Source organism: Camellia sinensis, chromosome 5, assembly GCF_055761805.1.
Source record: "Camellia sinensis isolate YWXY chromosome 5, ASM5576180v1, whole genome shotgun sequence".
In the NCBI taxonomy this organism is placed as follows: domain Eukaryota; kingdom Viridiplantae; phylum Streptophyta; class Magnoliopsida; order Ericales; family Theaceae; genus Camellia; species Camellia sinensis.
Window position 1 is genome coordinate 169,652,138 of NC_138965.1, and position 25,067 is coordinate 169,677,204.

Consider the following 25,067-nt stretch of genomic DNA (forward strand, 5'->3'; position numbering starts at 1 on the left):
AACGAAACTAGTGTTATTGGACCAAATAGTAATATGAAAATCAAACAAGGCAATCATTCAGGTTCACTTAGGAAATGATTTTTTGATTTCTGTAATTAAAATATGAGGTGAAAAAAAATAAAAATAATAAAAATAAATCTTCGACAATTTTTTAATGATCTTTTAAAAAAAATTTAGGCTCTGTTTGGTTGTGAATTCAAAATGTAATTCCACATGTGTATTTCAGTATGATGTTTGGTTGTGTGTTTGGAATCAACTTTCCAAACTTCTGCAGAGAGCTCTGTATTACAGCCGCATTTTTTGTTCAAATTTTGGCCAGGGGAAGACCACCCGGACGTCCTTAGGGACTACCGCCCGGACGTCCATGGGGACATCCACCTGGATGTCCTCTGCTGTACAGGAAATTTTTTTTTTTTTTTTTTTTTTTTTTTTTTGCAATTGATTTATATAATTGGAAAAAAAAATTTCTGAAATTTTTTTAATTTTTAATGTGCTTTAAAATAATTTTGAGTTGTATATTTAGTTATGAGTTGTAAATTTTTGTATCATATATCAAATATCACATCAACAATTCCCCACTCAAATCAAACATCTTTTCCAAAACTATTTTCAAAACTCTTTACCAAACAAATTTTCTACACTCAAATCATAATTTTACAACACACAAATTCAAAATACAATTCATACTCTCAAATCACATTTACAAAACACAACCAAACGCAACCTTAATTATTTAACTCTATACCAAACAATCTCTCATCGCAGTCCAGAAAAAAAAATCCCCTCATCAGTCCTCAATTTTAAGCTATTTCACTGACCACTTACATCCAACCAAGATTTATCTAAGCTAAGACATCATGATAATAATTTGGTTGTTGTCTCATGTACATATATTTGATCACGCACCGGTGGCGGTCATCAACTTCAACCTTTTCATAAAATAAAAATAAAAAACCTTAAGCATCTTTTGTAGTATTTATAGTTTACCAATTTTGTTATCTTGATTATTAAAAAATTGGATACTTATTAAATATAAGGGTAAATTAAATTTTTTCATTTTATATTTGATCACTTTCTTACTTTGACTTTTAAAATTTAATTTTTCACACTTTGACCTTTTATATTTCAATTTTTTTCACATTACTCTTAAAATTAATTTATGTTCAAAATTAAATAAATTATATATAATAAAACATTTTTATATTACGTCACTATTAACATCTCATTTTCATTTTAAAAAAATGTATATAATAAATATCAATGTGTCATTTTGATCTGGTCAAAGCTGTTGTAACTCACTGGAGAGACAGATGAGGATCTTATTTTATTTTCTTTGACAATTAAACACAATTGGAATTCTCGATAAGACAAAAATTGAAGATAGTAACAACTTTCTTCATTGTTTATTAGAAAAGACAAACAAAGAAAAAAGAAAAAAAGAAAGGGATTAAACTAATAATTTATTTTAGACCTTTGTTGACAAAAACTAGTTTATAATTATCTACTTTCTTGTCCTGATCCTATCCTAGTATTCCTTGCAAGCCCAGATTAAACTATAATCAGTTCTCCATCCAATCAATACATAAATACCACTTGATTCTTACAATTTTTTTCTTTTCCTTTTTTTTATTTTATTTTTTTGTATATTTCATTTTTGGATAAATTACACTCTGTCCTTTCATGTTTGGCTATTTTTTCACTTTGGTACTTAAATTTTTTTCCCCGCTTTGACCTTTCATATTTCAAATTTTTCTCAATTTACTTTTAAAACTAATTTATATTCAAAATTTGACAAAAAAATGTCATGTTAGCAACTACGTGACATAAAAAAATATATCATTGTATTGTGTTTAAGTTTGTGTCATAAGTGTGAATTATATATAATAAAATATTTTTATACCACGTAACGGTTAATATGTCATTTTCTATTAGATTTTGAATATAAATTAATCTTTGGAGTAAATTGGAAAAAATTTAAAATATGAAGGACTAAAATGAGAATATAGCCAAATATATCGGGAACAAAGTGTAATTTACCCTTTCATTTCATGCATGTAAATATAGGTTCTTGCAGGGAGAGAGAGAGAGAAAGGAGCTGATCAATGGCAGGTGGAGCATTTGGTGATGGAGGAAATGAAAAAAGGGCACATCTTTATGAGTACAGAATTACTGGTTATTTCATATTTGCTTGTGTTGTTGCAGCTCTAGGAGGGTCACTGTTTGGATATGATCTTGGTGTTTCTGGTGAGTTTTTCAGAAGTTGAAGAATTTTTAGCCATTTTTTTCATCTGGGTATTATAGTTTTTTGTGATTTTAAAACGTAGTTTGTGACTTTTACTATTTTCTGAGCTGGGTAATATATGGGTTTTTTGTGACTTTAAACATGTCATAGTCAATCACACAATTGAGTCAGATTTCAATATTAACAATGGGTTAATGATAATTTTCGTTTTGATTCGAGAAAAATGCAAGAGGTTCTATCTTTCTCTGGACAAGGTTTCCAGAGAAAATGGGGAGATCAGAAAATATGTTTTCATCTGAGAAAAGTTTCCCACTCAAAGCAAATCAAATTTGACATGAAAAAACCTTCTGTTTCTTTTATACTCCTTTTTTTTATCAGCAAGAACCCATTTGTTTGGCAAATTGTTTCTGAAAACAACCCACCTTTGTTTCCGAAAGCACGAAAACAATAAAATAAAAACGAAAAAACAACCAAATAAAAAATGATTGGTAACCCGAATTTGAATTTGCCCGAAAGTCCAAATTTGTGCTTGCCAGTCAATTGTTCGAACGATTATCCGGACGACCAATACAATACTTATCTACTGTGATTGTTACCTTCTTGTTGGATGATTGGCCAGACGATCAATAAGCCAAAATTCAAATTCAAACGATTTCGAACAAACTCATATTCGAAGTACCAATAAATACAATCTGGAATGATGTTTTCATTGACTGATTTGTCACTTAAGTGCCTGCACTATAGCTTGAGTGCTTGAGAATTTTACGACACAATAACCAATGAAATCAATGGATTTCCAATTAAAATTCACATTCTCAGGATCAAAATTCTCTTCTGATAAAAAAATAAAAGAAGCATACAATAAACTTAACCCAATTCATTTGTCACTGCACATTCTGATCCTATTTTCATAGAAAGCATCGTTTTTCACATTAACATATTCGACAGAAATGAATAAAATTGAAGTTTATTCCGTTTGATTACAGGTGGAGTGACTTCGATGGACGATTTCTTGAAGGAATTCTTCCCAAAAGTGTACAGAAGGAAACAAGCACATCTCAAAGAGACCGATTACTGTAAATATGACAACCAAATCCTCACGCTTTTCACTTCCTCTCTGTACTTTGCAGCCCTTGTCTCGACCTTCGCGGCTTCAACCCTAACCAGAAAGAAAGGCAGGCGAGCGAGCATCCTCGTCGGATCAGTTAGTTTCTTTTTAGGAGGAGTTGTCAATGCCGCCGCACAGAACATTGCAATGCTGATCATCGGTAGAATATTTCTAGGTTTTGGCATTGGATTCGGCAATCAAGTAAGCTCAATGTTCTCAGATTCTGTTTGAGATCTCCTAAATTAACAACTTTTTAGCTAAAAATATCAAAAGCAAATAAGCCTGTTTGGGATGGCTTTTCTATAAAATTTATAAAAAAAAAAAAAAAACGTTATTTGAACAAATTTATGAAGAGATGATTTTACCCTCAATGTAATTTATAATATTTCACTGTGTCCCTACGAGGGCTTCACAATATTATGAGGATAATATGGTAATTTCCCATCAAAAAGCAAGTTTGAAAAGACCTAAAAAAAAAAAAAAAGACGATTTTTTTTACAATTACCAAACGCATTAATTTTTTAGATCATAAAGCAAACAAGCTACGAAACTACTAAAAAAACAATAGCCAAACCCCGAGTCCATTTTTTTTTGCCTTATTTGGCTAAATTAGCCAGAACGTCAAAAGGCCATTTGTCATCATAGAAAAAAGTAAAAGTCAGAGACTCGGGGATGTTGCCTGCTGTGAGACTTCATGTGGGCTGATTCGGATTTATTTTGATGATTTGAATTGTTTATATTGTAAAGTTTATGAAGTAGATTATTTATGAAAAAAATCAAATTAATCAAACATTTGTAGCCACATAACAAGATCGCATTTGTTTTTAAATAAATAAACATCAAGCATGATTTTGATAATAGATTATCTATATATATATATTTTTAAAATTAGGACCTTGATCATGTGGTTACGAATATCTAATTAACTTGATTTTTTCTACTGATATTCTAATCAACAAATCCTCCAATATGAATGGTTTGGATAATCGAAATAGACCCAAAATTGACCCACAAAAAGGGTCACAGAAGCACCACCAAATCCAAAAGTCACTCAACTTTCCTTCTCACAAAAAAATAAAAATAAAAAATTTAGCAACTTCCCAAATGCATTAGTTTTTTTAGATTCTAGAAAAGTCAAAAAAATCAGAAAGTCACTAAAATAGTCAATGTCAAACCACCTCATATTCACCTCTGTTTTCTTGTCCTCCTACTACAGGCAGTTCCTCTGTATCTTTCAGAAATGGCGCCAGCAAAAGTCCGAGGAGCGGTTAACCAACTGTTTCAACTAACAACCTGCATAGGGATTGTTGTCGCAAACTTCATTAATTATGGAACTGAAAAGATCCATCCTTGGGGGTGGAGATTATCACTGGGTTTAGCCACACTCCCGGCAACTTTCATGTTTGTTGGAGGACTTTTCCTCCCGGAAACCCCCAATAGTCTTGTAGAACAAGGCAGATTAGAAGAAGGTAGAAAAGTACTAGAGAAAGTAAGAGGTACCAAGAATGTTGATGCAGAATTTGCCGATCTTGTAGATGCAAGCGAAGCAGCACGGGCCATAAAAAACCCGTTCAGGAACCTCCTCAAGCGAAAGAATCGCCCACAGTTGGTGATTGGTGCTTTGGGGATTCCTGCTTTCCAACAACTCACTGGCAATAACTCTATTCTCTTCTATGCTCCTGTAATTTTTCAGAGTTTGGGTTTCGGTTCAGCAGCGTCGCTCTACTCGGCTACCCTCACTAGTGGAGCACTAGTTGTGGCTGCTTTGATATCAATGGCATTTGTCGACAAGTTTGGGAGAAGAGCTTTCTTTTTGGAAGCTGGTGCTGAAATGATAATCTGCATGGTAAGTTCACATTTGAGACTCTTCCATGTTGCCTTTTTGTTAAGAAACTGAAATGCAGGCGTAACTGGTTTGAAGTAGTGTTATCAGAAAAAGCTAATACCTTAGGCTATGTTTGGGTTATGAATTTGGGTAGGGATTTAGAAAGAGAAGGCGAAAAGGTAGATACATTTCACACACATTTTCCTTTTCCCTTTTCCTTTTCAAATCTCTACCCAAATCCATAAACCAAACACACCTTAGTGAATTATGTTTTGAAACACGCATTCCAAAACATGATACATTTTCATTCTAAAATGATAAATTTTTAGCTATCCAAAGCGATCCCTAAAGTTTTTTCCAATATATTTCACAAAAGTTCTTTTTGTTCCCTACCTTTTTCTTTTCCCTCCACAAATCACTTACAAATCTACAATTCAAACAAAATCTAAAGTTTTATTTAAGAAGAAAAAATCAAATATAACATACTAAAATCTAAGGTGAGAGAAATTTTGACAAGACAAAAATGTCAAAAATGAGTCATAATGCTCATAAAAATGTGTTGCTATGTGACTAATTGGAGATCCTACTTGATCTCCATCCCTTGATCCTTGAGGGGGAGGAGGGGAAGGTTGAGGCATGGAACGAAGCTCTCAAAATAATTGCACTTTTATGGAGGTGCAAGTAAGCCTGTGTCTAGTGCAAGTGAAAGTTGTGTTAGAATTTACCATCACCTACCACCAATTTACCATCACCTACCACCACCTACTCCTCACCTACTACACTCACCCTCTCCTATATAATGAGCCACTCACCATTTGTAATATATCATCACACAACATTCAATACATCAATCAATAATACAATCAATATCTATACAATTCTCTATTTCTCTATACATCAATTTTAACATGGTATCAGAGCAAGGTTAAGAATCTCATAATTTCGTTTTACCGGCGGGCGGCAGCCTCGCCTTGACCGCCCGCCGGACCTGCAAAAGACCCAGCGATTAAGCTCTCTTACTTCCACAGATTAATTATTGCAGTGCGCACACACTCGCTCACCACAAACGAAGATGGACACGAAGTTCGCCGGAAAGTCCATCGCCGCCGTACACTCCGGCCTCACCGACATCGATCAGATGGCGGACATAAAGAGAGAGAGAGAGGAGGGAGAGGGGCGAATGGAGGAGGCAGTTGTGAAGGTGAACATAAAGTTCGGCGGAGGATCCATACCTGTGTCCCTCTCTCTTGATTCCAGCGTCAGAGATCTCAAATCTATACTCCAACCCCTCACCAATGTCCTCCCTCGCGGTCAGAAGCTCATCTTCAAAGGGAAAGTTCTGCTGGATGAACTCACTTTGAGGTCGTCCCAGGTCACCGATGGGGCTAAGATCATGCTCATGGCTTCCCAAGGTTTACACCAAGGGGATGGTCCCATTAGGAAGGAAGCACCGGCTTCATCGAATTTGAGGCGGATGGCCGATGCAAATCGAGGCAAGGAGGGGAAAAGGGATGATATTGCTGCTGTTGCAAAGCGCCAGTTTGAGCGTTGGAAAGCTACTGGGGTTATAGCATTGTCTGAATGCAACTTGAGATCTATACCTGATGAAGTATGGACTTGTGGACCTTCTGCGAGGGTACTTGATCTCATTCCTCTCTTTATGGATACCCACCCAACACAAAACAAAAAAACAAAAAAAAAACAACAACAAAGCCTGCCATACACACACAGGTACATGGGACATCACCATACACACGGACAGCACACATTGAGACATGCATCCAATGACTCTCTCTCTCTCTCACTTTTAACCCTCTCTTTCCTCTCTTTTTATTTTAATATTCACATCCACTACATTTTATCTTTCAAATAAATCAGCTGTCTGATCCCACCGCCCATCACAGACTTATTTTATCTTATTTTATTTTATTTTAACTCCCTCATCATATTTTATCATCATCATTTTTCCCATCATCATATTCTACCCCATTCTTTTCTTTATCACACCTATCTTTATCTCTTGTCTATGCAACTCCCACCAGCGCATATGCTTTCTACATTCATATATTATTATCATTATTATTCTTATTATACAAAAAAAAAAAAAAACAAAAACAAAACTTATTCTTTCTTTCTTTATTTTTCTTTCACATTATTTTTAATCTTTTTCAAATTCCATTCATACCATCTAGATTTGCACACCAAACCTTGTTTTATTCATCTCCGGAATCTACTTCCATCGCGTTCCCACCAGAGAGTTACCAACAAACACAAAAAAAAAAAAAAAAACAAACAAACAAACAAATCTGTCATTTCTTCTTGCCGGGATCAAACCCGATGACAATTTTCCACATTAAAAAAAAAAAAAAAAAAAAACCAACAAACAACCACAAACAAAACAACTACATCCCCAGGAGGGATTTTTCTTTTCCCTTCTCTACTCTGCCGCCGGTCTCTTCTTCTTGCCTCCGTCCTGAGCGGCCCTTGACGGTGTTGCCTCCGTGTTTCCCACTCCACTGGGCACGATCACTACTCCCTGCTCCTCCACTGCAGCATATGGCGGACCTCCAAATCGGAACATCACGGTGGCCTTCCGCTTCAGCTCCGTATTTTCCGCCTTTAGCACACTTATCTCTGCTCGCGCATCCTTATACATGCGCTGGAGCAGAGCCAGTTGGGCGTTTAACTGTTGCACCTCATTTGTCCTACTCTGCAGCCGGTGCGACAGGTTTGTGACCGCCGTCATGGTCTCCACACATGACTTCAAAGTATACTGATTGGCCTCAATATCCGTTTGCACCGCCATTTTTTGCTCCACCGACCGCATCGGAAAGTTCAACGGAGCAAAACTAGAGGCGCTTGGTTGAGGTTCACTGGCCACCGCACCAGTTATCTCTCTTGTTGACTCGTTGAGGTCGAGAAAGAGGGTGAGCAGTCCACGGGAGGACGAGGACGAGGCCATTTTCTGGGCAACAGCGTGTTACAGACTATCTCTCTCAGCAAAACGCACTATCTCTCTCAGCAAAACGAAGAGTTTTTTCAGAGGTTTTTCTCAGTTTCTTGTCTCAGCCTCTGCCTCGGCCTCAGCCTCCGTCTTGGTTAAATAGCCGAGACAGCCACGCGCCTCGCGCGCCACTTGACGCCAGCCGACAAACGGGCGCGCAAGCCAAGGCGCCCACGTGCCTCGCCATCATGTCCGGCACATCTTTTTATGACTTGGGCTCGCCTTTTGATGGCACGCCTTTTTATGGATTGGGCACGCCTTTTTGAAAAATTGGGCACACCTTTTGAGGGTGCGACTTTTTAAGGGTCCGACAAGACTCTGTAAACTGTCCCGACATTGATTCCGGTTAGCTCCTTTATGGGTCCGACAAGACTCTGTAAACTGTCCCGACATTAATTCCGATTAGCTTCTTCATGGGTCCGACAAGACTCTGTAAACTGTCCCGACATTGATTCCGGTTAGTTTCTACAAGGGTCCGACAAGACTCTGTAAACTGTCCCGACATTGATTCCGGTTAGCTCCTTCATGGGTCCGACAAGACTCTGTAAACTGTCGGCAAGACTCTGTAAACTGTCACAACAACTGTCACAACATTGTCTGCTACAACGGTCCGACATGACCCCATAAACTGTCTTCTACATCGGTCTGACACCGCCATCCAGTGTCCTCTACACCGTTATGACACCACCATACAGTGTCCTCTACAACGTTATGACACCCCCATACAGTGTCCTCTACAACGTTATGGCACCACCATCCAGTGTCTTCACCAATGGTCTGACACGACCATACCGTGTCTCCTATCCTTTTTATTTTTATGTATTTTCTTGTTTTGTTACTCTCTCCAAACTCAAGTTGGTTAGTTTCTATCCTCCTTGAGTTTGCGGGGGGCTGTTAGAATTTACCATCACCTACCACCAATTTACCATCACCTACCACCACCTACTCCTCACCTACTCCTCACCTACTACACTCACCCTCTCCTATATAATGAGCCACTCACCATTTGTAATATATCATCACACAACATTCAATACATCAATCAATAATACAATCAATATCTATACAATTCTCTATTTCTCTATACATCAATTTTAACAAGTTGTGCCATGGAACATGTTAGAATTTACCTACACCTACCACCACCTACTACCACACCTACTACACCTACCACCAATTTACCCTCACCTACTCCTCACCTACTACCCAAACCCTCTCCTATATAATGAGCTACTCTGCTTTGTAATATAACACATCAATGTATCAAAAAATCTTGTAATCAATCAATCAATCAATAAATACATCAATTTTAACATGGTATCAGAGCAAGGTTGAGAAGCTAATAATTCTGCTTCACCGGCGGGCGGCAGCCTTGCCTTGGCCGCCCGCCGGACCTCTACCCATACCTTCACTCCGCTGCTCTCTCTCTCGGCAACTCTCTTTTCTGGGCAAAACCCAGCTTTTTTTTTTTTTTGTCAAGGATGAAGAGTTCCTTCAAGGGCATACCTTTTCATACACTTCACTGGCATGTTTCCAGCTCACAACTTTCCATATGTTCTTCAGGTAATCTGGTCTTACATTCTTGTACTGTAAGTAGTCACTGAGCCAACCCAAGCATCAGATCAACCAGCTTCAGTTCCCCAGTGACGAACTCTGAACCTAGTCCGCTCGACTTTTCTAGCTTCAAACCTTCCTTAGTAGCAAAAACAAGTTTCTTCCTTCAATTGCCCAACAGCATACTCATCAATGGCGTCAATCATGAAGAGCACTTCATAGTCCTTCTTCTTGAGCCGCTCCACAAATGGCTATATCTGCAACAGAAACAATCTCAAATTTCAAGGTAGGTATCAAATTAACAAAAAAAAAAAGTTGAAAATCCAAACACCAAAGAAATGTTAAACTCTATCCGGGCACTAGTTGGAATCCAAACTCAGCATCCTGCTGTCTATGCCTTATTTGCAATGTTGTTTGAAAACCAGAAGGCACAACTGCACCAACCCATCTCCCTCTTCTCTCTCTCTCTCGACATCACCAACCCCCTTTTACTTTTTTTTTTCTTTTCTTATTTCTTTATTTTTTTTTCTTTCACTTTACTTTTTCCATCACCCATGTTCCCACTCAACTTTTTTTCTTTTTTTAATTTCTTTTACTCCATCTTTTGACAAACAAAAGAAACACAAACTGACTTGCCCCTCTTTTCCTCATGGGCTTGTTCCCACCGCACTATTCTACTATATTCTATTATTCTTATTATTATTTACAAAAAAAAAAAAAAAAAAAAACCATTGCAGGTTTTCACAAAACCGTGGGTCACGAAACCTTGTTTTTATTATTCTTTCTTTGCACACAAAATACAATAAAAAAAAAAAACCATAAAAAAAAAACAAAAATAAAAAAAAAAAAAAAAAAACAACAACAACAACAACAACAAACAGCAGAAGAAGAAGAACTGCCCACCACACTCATTTTATTCATGTTGGGGCTCACCCCGATCACCATTTTACAACAAAAAAAAAAAAAAAAAAAAAAAAACAACCAAAACAACACACCCACACCCACAGTGGGATTTTTCTTCTCTACTCTGCTGCAGGTCTCTTCTTCTTGCCTCCGTCTTGGACAGCCCTTGACGATGTTGCCTCCGGATTTCCCACGCCACCGAGCACATTTACTCCCTGCTCCTCCACTGCCGCATATGGCGGTCCTCCAAATCGGAACATCACGGTGGCCTTCCGCTTCAGCTCCTTGTTTTCTGCCCTTAGCACGCTAATCTCTGCTCGCGCATCCTTATACATGCGTTGGAGCAGAGCCAGCTGGGAGTTTACATGCTGCACCTCATTTGTTCTACTCTGCAGCCGGTTCGACAAATTTGTGACCGCCGTCATGCTTTCCACACATGCCTTCAAGGTATACTGAGTGGCCTCCACATCCGACAGCACTGCCATTCTTTGCTCCACAGACCGCATCGGAAAGTTCAACGGAGTATACTCCGGGGCGCTTGGTTGAGTTTCCAGTGCCACCGCACCAGTTCTCTCCCTCGTTGACTCGTTGAGGTCGGGAAAGAGGGTGAGCAGCCCGCGGGAAGACGATGAAGCCATTTTCTAGGCAACAGAGTGTTACACAGTCTCTCTCTCAGCAAACTCTCTCAGACAACCGAGTGTTACAAAATCTCTCTCAGCACTCTCTCTCAGTTTTTCTCTGCCTCAGCCTCTGCCTTCGTCTTGGTTATATAGCCAAGGCAGCCACGCGTATCGCGCGCCACTTGCCACCAGCCGACAAACGGGCACGCAAGCCAAGGCGCCCACGTGCCTCGCCATCATGTCCGGCACACCTTTTGATGACTTGGGCACGCCTTTTGATGGCACGCCTTTTTTATGGATTGGGCACGCCTTTTGATGGCACGCCTTTTGAAAAATTGGGCGCACCTTTTGAGGATGCGATTTTTTTATGGGTCCGACAAGACTCTGTAAACTGTCCCGACATTGATTCCGGTTAGCTCCTTTATGGGTCCGACAAGACTCTGTAAACTGTCCCGACATTGATTCCGGTTAGCTCCTTTATGGGTCCGACAAGACTCTGTAAACTGTCCCGACATAGATTCCGGTTAGTTTCTACAAGGGTCCGACAAGACTCTGTAAACTGTCCCGACATTAATTCCGGTTAGTTTCTACAACGGTCCGCCATGACCCCATAAACTGTCTTCTACAACGGTCCGACATGACCCCATAAACTGTCTTCTACAACGGTCCGACATGACCCCATAAACTGTCTTCTACATCGGTCTGACACCACCATACAGTGTCCTCTACACCGTTATGACACCCCATACAGTGTCTTCACCAACGGTCTGACACGACCATACAGTGTCTCCTATCATTTTTTATTTTTATGTATTTTCTTGTTTTGTTTCTCTCTTCAAACTCAAGTTGGTTAGTTTCTATCCTCCTTGAGTTTGCGGGGGGCTGTTAGAATTTACCTACACCTACCACCACCTACTACCACACCTACTACACCTACCACCAATTTACCCTCACCTACTCCTCACCTACTACCCAAACCCTCTCCTATATAATGAGCTACTCTGCTTTGTAATATAACACATCAATGTATCAAAAAATCTTGTAATCAATCAATCAATCAATAAATACATCAATTTTAACATAGCTCCCACTTGCACCTTTATAAAAATGCAATTAGTTTGAGTTGTTCCCACTTAAATGCAAGTTTCAGAAGGCAAAATTTTTTTTATTGGATGTCTAGTCATTGCAAAGAAAAATTTTCAGCATAGAAGTGTAATCTATATTGTATCATATTTAGAGCATGTAGTGTACCACATTCATGTTCTTTGTTCCACGTTCCAGAAACATAGGTTTGAATACTTACTCAAGTCTTTGATCTGCAGGTGGTGGTGGCCATTACGTTGGCTCTGAAATTCGGACAAGGAGCTCCAATTCCAAAAGGAATCGGCATCTTCCTAGTCATTGTAATTTGCATATTCGTCTTGGGTTTCGGAAGGTCATGGGGTCCACTGGGATGGTTAGTTCCAAGCGAGCTTTTTCCCTTGGAGACGAGATCAGCTGGCCAAAGTCTGGTGGTCTGTGTCAATATGATCTTCACAGCTCTCATCGCGCAGTGTTTCCTCGTGTCTCTCTGCCACCTCAAATATGGTATCTTCTTGCTGTTTGCGGGCTTAATCCTCATCATGAGCAGCTTCATCTTTTTCCTCTTGCCAGAAACAAAGCAAGTTCCAATTGAGGAGATACATTTTTTGTTTCAAAACCACTGGTTTTGGAAGAGATATGTTGGTACTGATGCTGATGAGAATCCCGGGCATGCATGAATTCCCAAAAACATTGTAATAAATCGATGATTCATCAACACTTGTGTTATGAAATAACTTCTAGTTCGGTCAATATTCAGAAAAATACAGTGTTTCCTTTAAGCAAAATTTAAGCTTTGGAAAAATGTGAATTCTCCTCAAGTGATTTTCCAAATAACTTGGGAAATTATGAAAGTTGCAGAAATTGTATGCAATATGGGATGTTCTTGCTGATTATGGACCTGATTGTCATCATGAACAGCTTCATCTTCATCCTTTTGGAAGAAACAAAGTGACTCCAGTAGAGAATTAGATAGGAAACCAAGGCAGTACTTTTGAAATTTTAAAGAACAGGGACAGCTGTTAAGGGGACAAAGCAATTCCGATTGTTTGTTTTGTGAAATCTAGTCTTGTAATCTTGAGTCACGAATAAGAGGACAAAAAATGATCGAGATTAGGATACTTGGTATTCAAATTATGTGCATAAGATTAGGATACTACATACGGTGTAGCTATATTTACTTAAATTACGTGTACAACTGTTCATAAGTAATTCTAACAGCTGTTATCTTGCAGTATGTTACAAGTTGGACGAAACACAGAGAAAAGTTTTAAGTTTTAATTGATTTCCGGGGAAACTAACATTTTCAGTGCTGGTGTTATATCCGTGTCATAGCTGCTGACTCAAAATTATCACAGCTGTTACTATGCAATTTGGTTTTGCTTCCAAGGCTTTTGGTCTAGGGTTCAGATCATCACCAACACAAGAAGCAAACTTAGATGGGGTTCAAGACTAGCTTACTTTTCTTTCAATAACTTGTGTTCAAGCGTTTCCTTGAGGGAAATGCAACTAATACACATTACAAATATACAAAACCCCAAGGGAGGGTTACTGCAGGTTAATGGTTTCTATCGAGGTCGGTGATACTATGGGTTCCTCTCTGTCACCTAAAAACATGGAGAGACCAACCTCTAATTGTTGGTGCACATGTCTATGTCAACTGTACAATACCATTTGAGTTGAGCCATATCTTTCTAAATGCAAATATAGTTAATCCTCGATTACTCAAATGAGTTCAATAAAGGAAGATGTATAAACCTACAATGCATAGCATTAGAAACATGTATTCATATACTAACCAGCAAACAACACATTTCTGAGAAATAGAGTCCTGAGCGGAGCAATCCCACATTCCAATCGTACAATTTGTGTTGATTATTCATAACATCGACAGAAAAGCATTTGTTTCTCAGGTAATAATAAAATAACATAATCAATGAGTTGGCCCAATTAGTACACAATAAGAATAAAAGCATTGGTTCAATGGTTAAGACTTTGCCTAATAACCTTGAGGTTATAGGTTCAAGTCTTGGGACCACCACTTTGTCAGTAAGAATAAAAGCATCGATTCAACGGTTAAGACTTTGCCTAATAACCTTGAGGTTATGGGTTCAAGTCTTGGGACCACCACTTTGTGCATTAGGCCAAAAGTTAGGTGTGTGCTCAATCTTCCCGTCTCAAACACACATTACTGTGTACTAATTGGACGTTGTTTTTTAATCAATGAGTATAGCACATCCATTCAAATTCTACAACTCACATAGATGAGTTATTAAATTAAAATGAAGCATAACTGAGATACAAATAATGTAGAATCAATGTACTAAAGACATACACAATGTCAAATTATACAAACCACATGCATGCACTAAATCCACATACTTACGTATATAACATAGCCAGAAATATGTATACATACACACAATGAATTGATGAATGAGAGCAAACCCATATGCAATTGCCGCCTAGATTTGATGCAACACAACTGAGATACAAATAAGAGCAGGATCACTATACTAAGAGCATCTCCAACCCTTAGTCTCTTTTTTCATCAAATTTTAGAGAAATTTTGGTTAAAAGCTTGATCTAATATGGAACACTTCAAACCTTACTCTCTTTTATTTCATCAAATCTTTCTAAAAAAATCCAAACGTATCCTAAAGATCTGTTTTAATCATTTTTAATAAAAGAAACGCATATCCAATAATTACTCTTTTTGAAATTTCATTAAAAATATGACTGTTGAATATTTGGTGAAATTTTTTTACAAATCCCTTGATTTGATTTAGATTTGATGAAATGGTTTGATCTGTATTCAGCCATTTTTTCATCAAATTTGAATTTGATCAAAACATAGGATTTAGTGGATGTCTGTGGCTTGTATAATTTGAAAATGGATATGTCTTAGAGCATCTGCAATCCTTATTAAGAGTATACCCATATTCAATTGCCGCCTTAGATTTGATGTAGCACAACTGAGAAACAGATAAGAGCAGAACCAATGTACCAAGACATACCCATTTTCAAATCAAACCACAAGCGTACAAACTTATGTATATAATGACACAACCAAAAATATGTATATAAACAATGAATTGATGAATGAAAGCATACCCATGTTCAATTGCCCGTGTTAGATTTGATGCAACAGAACTAAGATACAAAAAAAAAAAGAAAAGAGAAGCAGAATCACTGTATGAAGACATACCCATTTTCAAATAATACAAGCCACATGCATAAACTAAATCCACAAACTTATGTGTATAGAAGAGCATCTCCAACCCTTCACCAATTTTTTCATCTAATTTGATTCCAAAATTGAGTAAAAAGTTCGATTTGATATGAACTACTCCAATCCTTTCATCATATTTTCACCAAAATCATTTTAAAAGTTCTCCTCTCATCCCAAATTTACTTTTTTCATCAAATTTGATAGATAAATAAATAAATAAAAAATCATCTCCAATGCTTCATATTTTATAAATTTTCATCAAATTTAAATTGAAAGAAGAGGTGAAGTAAGAGCATTCCCAAGCCTTCACCAATTTTCATCTAATTTGATTCCAAAATTGAGCAAAAAGTTTGATTTGATATGAACTACTCCAATCATTTCATCATATTTTCACCAAAATCTTTTTAAAAGTTCCCCTCTTATCCCAAATTTCCCTTTTTTTTATCAAATTTGGTAAGTAACTAAATAAATAATCATTTCCAACGCTTCATATTTTATAAATTTTCATCATATTCAAATTGAAAGAAGAGGAGAAGTAAGAGCATCTCCAACCCATCACCAAATTTCATCTAATTCGATTCCAAATTTGAGTAAAAAGTTTGATCTCCAATCATTTCATCATATTTTCACCAAAATCTTTTTAATAATTCCCCTCTTATCCCAAATTTCCCTTTTTCATCAAATCTGATAAATAAATAAATAAAAATCATCTCCAATGTTTCATCTTTTTTAAATTTTCATCAAATTCAAATTGAAAGAAGAGGTGAAGCAAAAGCATCTCCAACCCTTCACCAATTTTTTCATCTTAAGGATCGAAATGCTCTTAACACATCCAAACATATGTATAAACACAATGAATTGATGAATGAGAGCATACCCATATTCAATATTGCAGCCTAGATTTGATACTCAACCCTTCAATGAGTTGAGTTCTGAGCTTGTTCGTACTCGGAGGCAGTGGATTCAGCCCTTTTTCAAGCAAAGATTTTGCCATTTTGAGTCCTGTTTTCTTCAATGAAATTCTAACAACTGGTGGACTTGAAAGAAATTCTGTGAAATCAAGATGTGAAGCGATCTTACATATTAAAAATAAGAGTAAATTACAGATGCATTTTTGATATTTGATTGAAATACCAATTATTTTTTTTTGTAGATTTTTAATTTCATAATAAATAGTTTCTTTTATTAATAAAATATTAAGTTAATTAATAATATTAAAAATATATTTTAATTAATAATTCAAATAATTTTATTATTGTATAGGAGAGTAATTATAAATTTTATTTTTTGAGTTAATTTTGCTAAATAAAAAATTATAATAAGTCGGTATTTGTAATTTTTTAAATCATAAGAATAATTTATATTTTAAACAATTTAAAAAATATATTTATAATTTACCCTTAAAAATAAAAGATGACTTTTTTGAGTTTAGTATTATTATTATTTTTTCCCCCAAAAATAATGTACTTTCTAAATTTTTCTAGACTACACGGATCTAAGAGTTTTTTTTTTTTTTTTTTTTTTTTTTTTTTTTTTTTTTTTTTTTTTTTTTTTTTTTCTAAAAAAAAACAATTTAGAGAAATTTTCAATTTTTCAAATTATTTGAGAAACTAACTTGATTTTTAAAATCGTATTTTGAAAATACGATTTTAAAATTGAAATTGCATTTTCAACATGTAATTTCACTTTAAAATCACACGTTGAAAATATAATATCAAAAAGTGAAGTTCATATCATCATAAATTGCATTTTCAACATGTAATTTCAAATGAAAATTACACGTTGAAAATGCAATTTCAATTTCAAAATCGTATTTTTAAAATGCGATTTCAAAAACCAGGTTAGTTTCCTAAATAGTTTGAAAAGTAAATCAATTCTCTAATTTTTTTTTATAGAATATTTTTAAAAAAAGACTCATGGATCTAGCATTAGTTTAAAAAAAAATTAAAATTAATTTTTTTTTAAGTTATTGCCAAAGTATTAATAATTTTTTTTAATAAAAAAACACACATTATTTAAATACCTAATAAAAACAAAGAGATGATAAAAGTGCTGCTTTTAGCACCTACCAACATTTTTTGGACCCCCCATTTCTTTGGACCACAACCCTCAACACTAAATTTTAATAATATTTTTTTGGACACCCCACTTATTACCAAATCTACCCATATTCATAATATTTTTACAATGAAATGCAGACCCACCTAAATTTTCATCCCTCTCATTCCCTGACTCACTCAATCTTTAGAGTTTGGAGCTTTGGTCCAGTACAATTCCTCCGACCTCCTCATTACGTAAGGATGGTAATTCACTCTCATACCCTTCTTCACTACTGTCCCATCTGGCAACACGTCGTTCTTTAAAGCTTGCTTTCCGTCAATGGGGATGGGTGGGTAGAATCTCATGGTCTCGCTCAACGAGGCGTGTGTGTAAACCATGTCTTTCACTTCTTTGTAGATCGGAGCTTCGGATTTCTCATTGATTTCTTTGAGAATCTCAGTTTCTACATCTGGGTTTTTGGAGACAAGCCAGAAGAACCAGATTAAAGCTTTCATCTAAATGTCCTGAATTCAAGAATCTCGACAGGAGATCAGCAGATTCGAGTGATGATTTTGAATTTGTTCACCACTATGTAGCCGAAAAAATGTATTTTGTTCAAAACGGTTTTGTCGAACAATAATGATCCTATCTGCACTGTATGTCTGAACAAAATTTGTTTATCACTGTGTTACTTGAATCCATTCCAATTCACAACTTAAAATAACATGAATTAAATCTATTCAAAATACATAACTTAAATCCATTCCAATTCACTCTTTTCCATTCTAAGTTAGTTTAACAAAGAAAATTACATAACTGACTATCTGCATTAATGTTCGGAACCTATGTATTGAACGAAAGGATTATGTTCAGTACTGTATTACCGAACATAATTCTAATAGTCAGCAAACCAGTATCGAACAGCTTGAACGAAACAAGAACGACCGAAAACGACCGAGAATGTTAATACAAGACAGATAAACTCATTAATGGAACGCCGGTCTCACTAGAATTGTTGTCCTCGTCCTCCATTGCTCTACACAGTAAAATAAATGATGAAGTATACGTTATACTTGAAGCAAAACTTTCAAGTTCAATAGCGTTGATGATGGTGATGAAGATGACACATTCAGGATTTAAGATGATTATGAAAAATAATAGATTTAGGGTTTATATTAGTTGGTTATGAAAAGTAATAGGTTTAGGGTTTACAAACATGGAATACGTATAGTTGGAGTTGGAGGTGGGGGTGGGGGTGGGGGGTGTGGGTGAGTGTCTAATATTATAGAGTATTAGTTATTATTGATAGGTGGATGTTCCATTTAATAATGTCTTTTAATGTAATTTTACTTTAGGGTATAATTGTAAAAAAAAAAAATTTATAAAATGGGGGGTCCAAAGAATTTTGACAGGTGCTAATAGTAGCACTCGATGATAATACTATCGGAAATGTTTTACTTTCGGTGATATATAATTGGTAAGGGTAGAAATTTACGACGCCACCCGATAACTCGATTCAAATTGTATACAAATTAGTGGATTAGAATTCATCATTTTTTAACACAAATATATATATATATATATATATATATATATATATAATATGATCCAATAACACAAATATTAAATAAGTGAGGTTAGTATCAAATCTGTATAACACAAAATTAACACGAATAACTCGTATATTGAATAATTAGTTACACATTTTAATATTTTTTCACTAAAGAAAATCATGACATTTTTTAATCACTTATGTAATTACATCTTATTTATTAGAAAGTATGTAACATATGATTTTAAGTTTAATATGGATTTTACTTTTGTTTTTAATTAAACTTAATGTATTTTTTTTTATCTATTATTTGAGTTAATCTAGTAGAAAAATAATAATAAAATATAATTTTTATAAATTAAGAAAATAAAATTAAGTTAAAAAATCACATATTTTTATAAATAATTTCATTTAATTGAGATTAGTTTCATTAAATTTAACTTGTGAATAATTTTTTAAATTTTTTTCACACATTTAATATTTTTAGTTAATAGTTAAATTTTTTAACATGACACGTTAACACGACACGAACTAGATACCGATCGAAAATGACAGAACACAATAATATAAAATAATAAACAGATCAAATTAATGTTAAAATAATTTTGACATGAATCCAATACAACACGACACGAGGCCCGCCCCTAATAACCGGCCCCAAATAAAAACCTTTATTGTTCATAGGCATCAAAAGGTGAATACAACTTTTCTTTTCCAAAGATTCTTAAAAAAAATCATTATCTAAATGCTTTCAAGAAAAAAAAAAAAAAAATCATATTCTAATGGTAAAAACCTAAGAAATTAATATTTAAATAAAAAAACATTGGACTTCTCTTAGTATGGGAAAACTTAAGTGTCCTATAAGGCCTATCACAAGTCTCATTTTAATGATTTGTGTTAAGTTTTTGTAATTGGTAATCCTATTTGATAAAATTTCTTTTAGTTGTAATTTTATTTGATCTTTTATTTAAGTGAGGCTATGAGTATTTAAATGCGAATCCAACTCGAATTGTGTCTATGCAGAGAAGTTTGTGATCTTAAAGCTATCATGTTTGCCACTTCACTAACTATGTCGAGGATCTAGCTGAAAGTAAAAATGCAGTTGAAGTTGTTTGTTTTTGCTTGAGCGCAGGAATATGCGCTCGAGCGAAGAATCTTGGTCCCAGAAGTTTTCACTGACTGTAAAAATACTGAGAAGATGCATTTCTTGCTCGAGCGACACTTTGGTGGCTTGAGCGAAGATACTTAGAAAAACACGCATTTTAGTCTCCTCGCTCGAGCAAGCATTGTGGCCCTGGTCTCTATAAAGCTACGTTTTAGTCTGATTTTAGGGCACGACTTCCAAATAATCTTTTTAGGTATTAAGGTTTTCATCGGGAGCTTCTTTGCTTGTTTCTTTTGATATATGTGAGAGTTTATATCATGAATTAAGTGGATTATATCAAAAGATTTGTTTGTTTTCTTTTATTCACAAAAGAGAGAGTTGTTTTTCGGTGGATTCCGGAGAATTTGGGCCTGAAGCTTTGGTGGATTTTGGAGTGGCTTATTGTCATGATTTGACATCGGCATTGTGAATTCAACGTTGGACAAGACAATTCCGCGGTGAAAACGGTGATGGAAGAGGCATATTGGGGTCGGTTCAATTTGAGAGTGGATTTGTTAGGTAATTGAGACTACACTTATGTAATTCCTTTTAGTTTTCTAAGTGGATTGTTTTGTGACTTTGGTCCGTGATTTTTTATCACAATTAGAAGCGCTCAAATTGTGATTTTTCCACGTTAAAACGTTGTGTTGATTTGTCTTTGATTGTTTGATTGGAATTGTTATTTATTGTTTAAAATTGACACATAATTACAAATCAATCTCTTGGGAAATTTGAGATTTTTCAATTTGAAACCGTTTATTTTTTAGAGTCATTAGTATATATTATCCATAAAAAAAATTAGTTCGATTTAATAACTATAACCTTTTTATTTTATCGCATTTGTCTCAAAAAATATAGCCGATAAATATATTTTTGTAATTGATCATCTATTTTTTAGAGACAAATGCAACAAAATGAAATTATTATGATTATTGGATCGTCCTAAATTTTTTCATGAATAATAGACATTAAGGACCATACAAAATGAGTGGTTCAGATCATTAAAAGAGACTCGTGGTGAACCCTACAAACCCCTCAAATATTCTCATGTTGAGATCCTAACATGAGAATTTTATTTATTTATTTTTATTTGAGCTATTTCCATATAAGCTTTAGACACAAAAAAAAACTTTGACACAAATTAAAATAAACATAAAAATGATAAGTAACTCCGTAAACTGTACTAAATAGTCTTATAATTTTTAGACATTTATTTATTTAATTATGTTTTGATATTTGCCTATGTCAAATTTTTTTTTTGATTAAGGTTGTATTTGAATTAACAATTTGGGTGGAAATTTTCACTACAAAATGCACCTTTTGCGATCAAAATTGGCAACTAAAATTTTTTTAGTCGCCAAAAGTACAATATTTAGTTACTAATTTTTTTTAGTCGGGATATATTGATTATTGGCGACTAAAAAAAAATTTAGTCACTAAAAATACAAGAATTGGCGACAAAAAAAAAAAAAAAATTTAGCTGCCGTATATTGAGTTTTGGCTACCAAAATCATTTAGTTGCCGAATGTAAAATAAAAAATTATTTTTTATCTTTGGCGACCAAATGTTTGGTCGCCGAAAACATATTTTCAGTGACAAAAAATTAGTTTAGTCGCCGTATGTTGCGTTTTGGCTACTAAAATCATTTAGTCGCCGAATGTAAAATTAAAAAATTATTTTTTATCTTTGGCGACTAAAAGTTTGGTCGCCAAAAATATATTTTCAGTGACAAAAAATTAGTTTAGTCATCGTATGTTGCGTTTTGGCTACTAAAATCATTTAGTCACCGAATGTAAAATTAAAAAATTATTTTTTATCTTTGGCGACTAAAAGTTTGGTCGCCAAAAACATATTTTCAGCGACAAAAAATTAGTTTAGTCACCAAAAACTAAAATATTTGGAGGGATTTATTTCAAATTAGTTTCCCCTCTCTCACCACCGCTCCACCAGCCGCTCCTCGTCGTCGTCGTGGGCAACCGGAGCACCGATTCACCTAGATTTGTCATATTTTCTCTCTCTAAACTCCATAGCCAATCATGAAATTCAGATCTACACAACACTACCCATTTCAAATCTTCCATTGAACTGAACTTCAATGGCGAATCTCGTGGTCCTGGTGGTGGTGATTTTGGGTCTGATCAATGGTGGGTATTGCCAAGAAACGGACCAAGAAGCTCCATGGAGAATCCACACGTTGTTCTCTGTGGAGTGCCACAACTACTTGTTCAGGTTTAGTTCAATTCTTCAAAAAGTGGTGCTAGATCCTTATATGTGTTTTTATTCTCATCAGTTTCGTATGTAATTATGTTTTGTTGTTTTTTCCTTTGGTGTTTATCCCTATCTATGTATAGAAAAGAAGGAATAAAGCATATCTTATATTCATGCCTACCGGGTATTTGACAAAATGCCTCAAACTATGGTGGTATTGATTAAAACATATCAGAATTGTTGTTCTGCAATTTAATAGACTGACAAAGGTATTAGTTAAAAAATGGACTAGTATGGATGAAGTTTTTTGGTTTAGGTGTTTCTTAAAAATCAATTCTTGGGTTTGTGGCTCCTTTGTGTTAAGAGTTCTGAAAGGGCTCTATGTTCACATATTGGGCTCCAAACCCATGGCTCATTCCAAAAGGTACTGATATTGGAAATTCACTTCATTCTCGTGTTGCTTTACATCTGTATATAGAAGTTCATATAACAATGCAAAAAATAATTCAACTTTGGTCAGTTTATGAATAAAAAATTGGGCACTAGTCACTATTATGTACCTTAGTGGATGTTGACTTATCAAGAATCCATAATGGTCTATACTTGGAAGTTTTCATATAGATTTTGAGTTATGTAGATACAATAGAGACACAACTAGTTCTTCGTATTGTTTCTGTTCTATTTTTTTAGACCCATATATGCCTGCTTAATCTTAGCAGGCGTACTTAGATTTGCAAAGTACATAGTAGTTGACCTTAGTGAGTTGAATTCCTTTATGCAACAGTATGGTGTATCACTAGAAAGGTTTGGAGAGTACAAAGAACTATGTAGTTTCTTCAAGGTCTTAACAACTAGTGCAGATTCAGATAATAAGGTATTGACTACGGGCAATTTGTTATATTTTATCAATTATAAATCTATATGATATTCCAGCTAAAATTTTCTCTATATGAATTATCAATTGATTATTTATTTTTATCAATAAATAAGTTTTACTCTCCAATTTTTTTTTCTCCCTATATATTTGAACATTCTAAATTTAGAACATTTATTTGTATCAGGTCTATGTCTCCACAGTCCATGCACACAATTATCCTATTACTGCCTTCCAGTGGCATCCAGAGGTACTATCTTTGAAGTGCTTCTCATCATATTTGTATTGGGAATGTGAGATTCATGATTTTGTTTATTGGATGTTGTCCTATGTTGTTCATTAGCCATTATGGTCATCACTATTTTTGATCTAGTTATGTTAACCTCCTTGTGTTCTAGAAATGATGCCAACCTTTCCAGTCAGTGTGGAGACTATGCCAATGAAGGGAGCTAATTAGCACACTTTTTAATTAGCTCCAATTGTTTACACTTGCTAATTGATGCATAGGAATGACACTTTTTATTGATGCATATCACCTTAAGCCCATAATGAGACAGACAACGATGGTATAGATCAGCTTTGTATTTTTAGATTTTTGATGCAATAATATTTGAAACGTTGTCCATTTGTTTGTGTTTTTTCAATCTTCTTTGCATAAGATATTCTAATTTGATTTTCCCTAGTTTGGTGAAGTTGTGTTCATTTGGAGAGAGTGATTAGGGAAGAGAAGAGATTAAGAAAAGAGAGATGGGAGAAAATGAATTAGTAAATTTTTCCTTGTTTTAGTTGAGAACAAAGTAGATAAGAGTTGAGGGGAAAATATATTTATTTTGTTGTTCCTTGAGTATTGTTTGTACCTAAATTGAATTGAATTCCCTCCAAATTTGTGTTCAATGACACGTGGGAATAATATTTAATAACTTTCTCAATTATTTTTTTCTCTTTTCGTTTCCCTTCTATCAAACAAAGCATACCATTGTTGAGTATTGTTGTTGCAGGAAATTTCTGCCCTGAGATGGAACCGTTCTGGAGAAAAGATTCCTTGATAGATAAAAATGAAATTTGCCTGTGTTTAATTCTAGTAACTTGAAAAGCCAATTTATGTTGTGAATTCACAACTGTCCAAAGTAAAAGAGAGATTTATGCTGGGAATACAAGTTACGATCACGAGTTTGTTGGTTTGGATAGTATATGTATTTGTTGGATTATACTATATTTATGGATTTTTATTTTGTTTGATATGTACGGTAAATAGTTAAGTTTTGTATGTGATTGAAAATTGAATGGTACAAGTTGTGGAGAAATATTTTTATTGAATGGTTAAGAATCGAATGAATAAATGAAAATTTTTGTATATGCATAGGTTATAGATGGCGCCAAAAAAATTACAGAATAAATTATAAAAACTAAATGAGACGTTTTGGTGACTAAACAAATGTCACGGGTTGGCTTTTGGCTACTAAAACTTTAGTCGCCAATTGTAAAAAAGTGAAACTTTTGGCTGCTAAACTGTTAGTCGCCAATTGTAAAAAAGAAACTTTTGGCTACTAAAATTTTAGTCACCAATTCTCAAAAAGTAAAATTTTTGGCTACCAAATAATTAGTCGCCAAACATATATGCTCAATTGGCTACTAAATAATTTAGTTGCTAAAATTAAATATATTTATATATTTAATTTTT

General features: G+C 34.8%; 2 protein-coding genes and 1 long non-coding RNA gene across 4 annotated transcripts; 2 read left to right on the top strand and 1 right to left on the bottom strand.

Moving 5' to 3' along the window:
• The first annotated feature begins 1,522 nt into the window (after positions 1-1,522).
• On the top strand, positions 1,523-13,124 carry LOC114310972 (sugar transport protein 14-like). The gene is made up of 4 exons (XM_028257065.2): positions 1,523-2,244; positions 3,229-3,551; positions 4,567-5,196; positions 12,579-13,124. Exons 1-4 carry the CDS (start codon positions 2,103-2,105, stop codon positions 13,014-13,016), a joined length of 1,533 nt encoding a protein of 510 aa, XP_028112866.2. The 5' UTR covers positions 1,523-2,102; the 3' UTR covers positions 13,017-13,124.
• LOC145790980 (uncharacterized) lies at positions 4,305-16,657 on the bottom strand. The gene is made up of 3 exons (XR_014330481.1): positions 16,446-16,657; positions 12,560-12,990; positions 4,305-5,189 (listed from the first exon to the last, which is right to left on the bottom strand). It is a non-coding gene; the product is annotated as an uncharacterized LOC145790980 (long non-coding RNA).
• Positions 16,658-22,225: 5,568 nt separating this feature from the next.
• LOC114287507 (putative gamma-glutamyl hydrolase 3) lies at positions 22,226-24,627 on the top strand. Of its 2 annotated transcripts, none has more exons than XM_082870401.1 (4): positions 22,226-22,533; positions 23,297-23,386; positions 23,574-23,636; positions 24,385-24,627. In XM_082870401.1, the coding sequence occupies exons 1-4, from the start codon at positions 22,483-22,485 to the stop codon at positions 24,430-24,432; spliced, it is 252 nt and encodes an 83-aa protein (XP_082726527.1). In that variant the 5' UTR covers positions 22,226-22,482; the 3' UTR covers positions 24,433-24,627. The 2 variants fall into 2 exon arrangements, with proteins under 2 accessions (XP_082726527.1, XP_082726526.1); XM_082870400.1 differs by having other exon boundaries at positions 22,227-22,533; positions 23,232-23,386.
• The last annotated feature ends 440 nt before the right edge of the window (positions 24,628-25,067 follow it).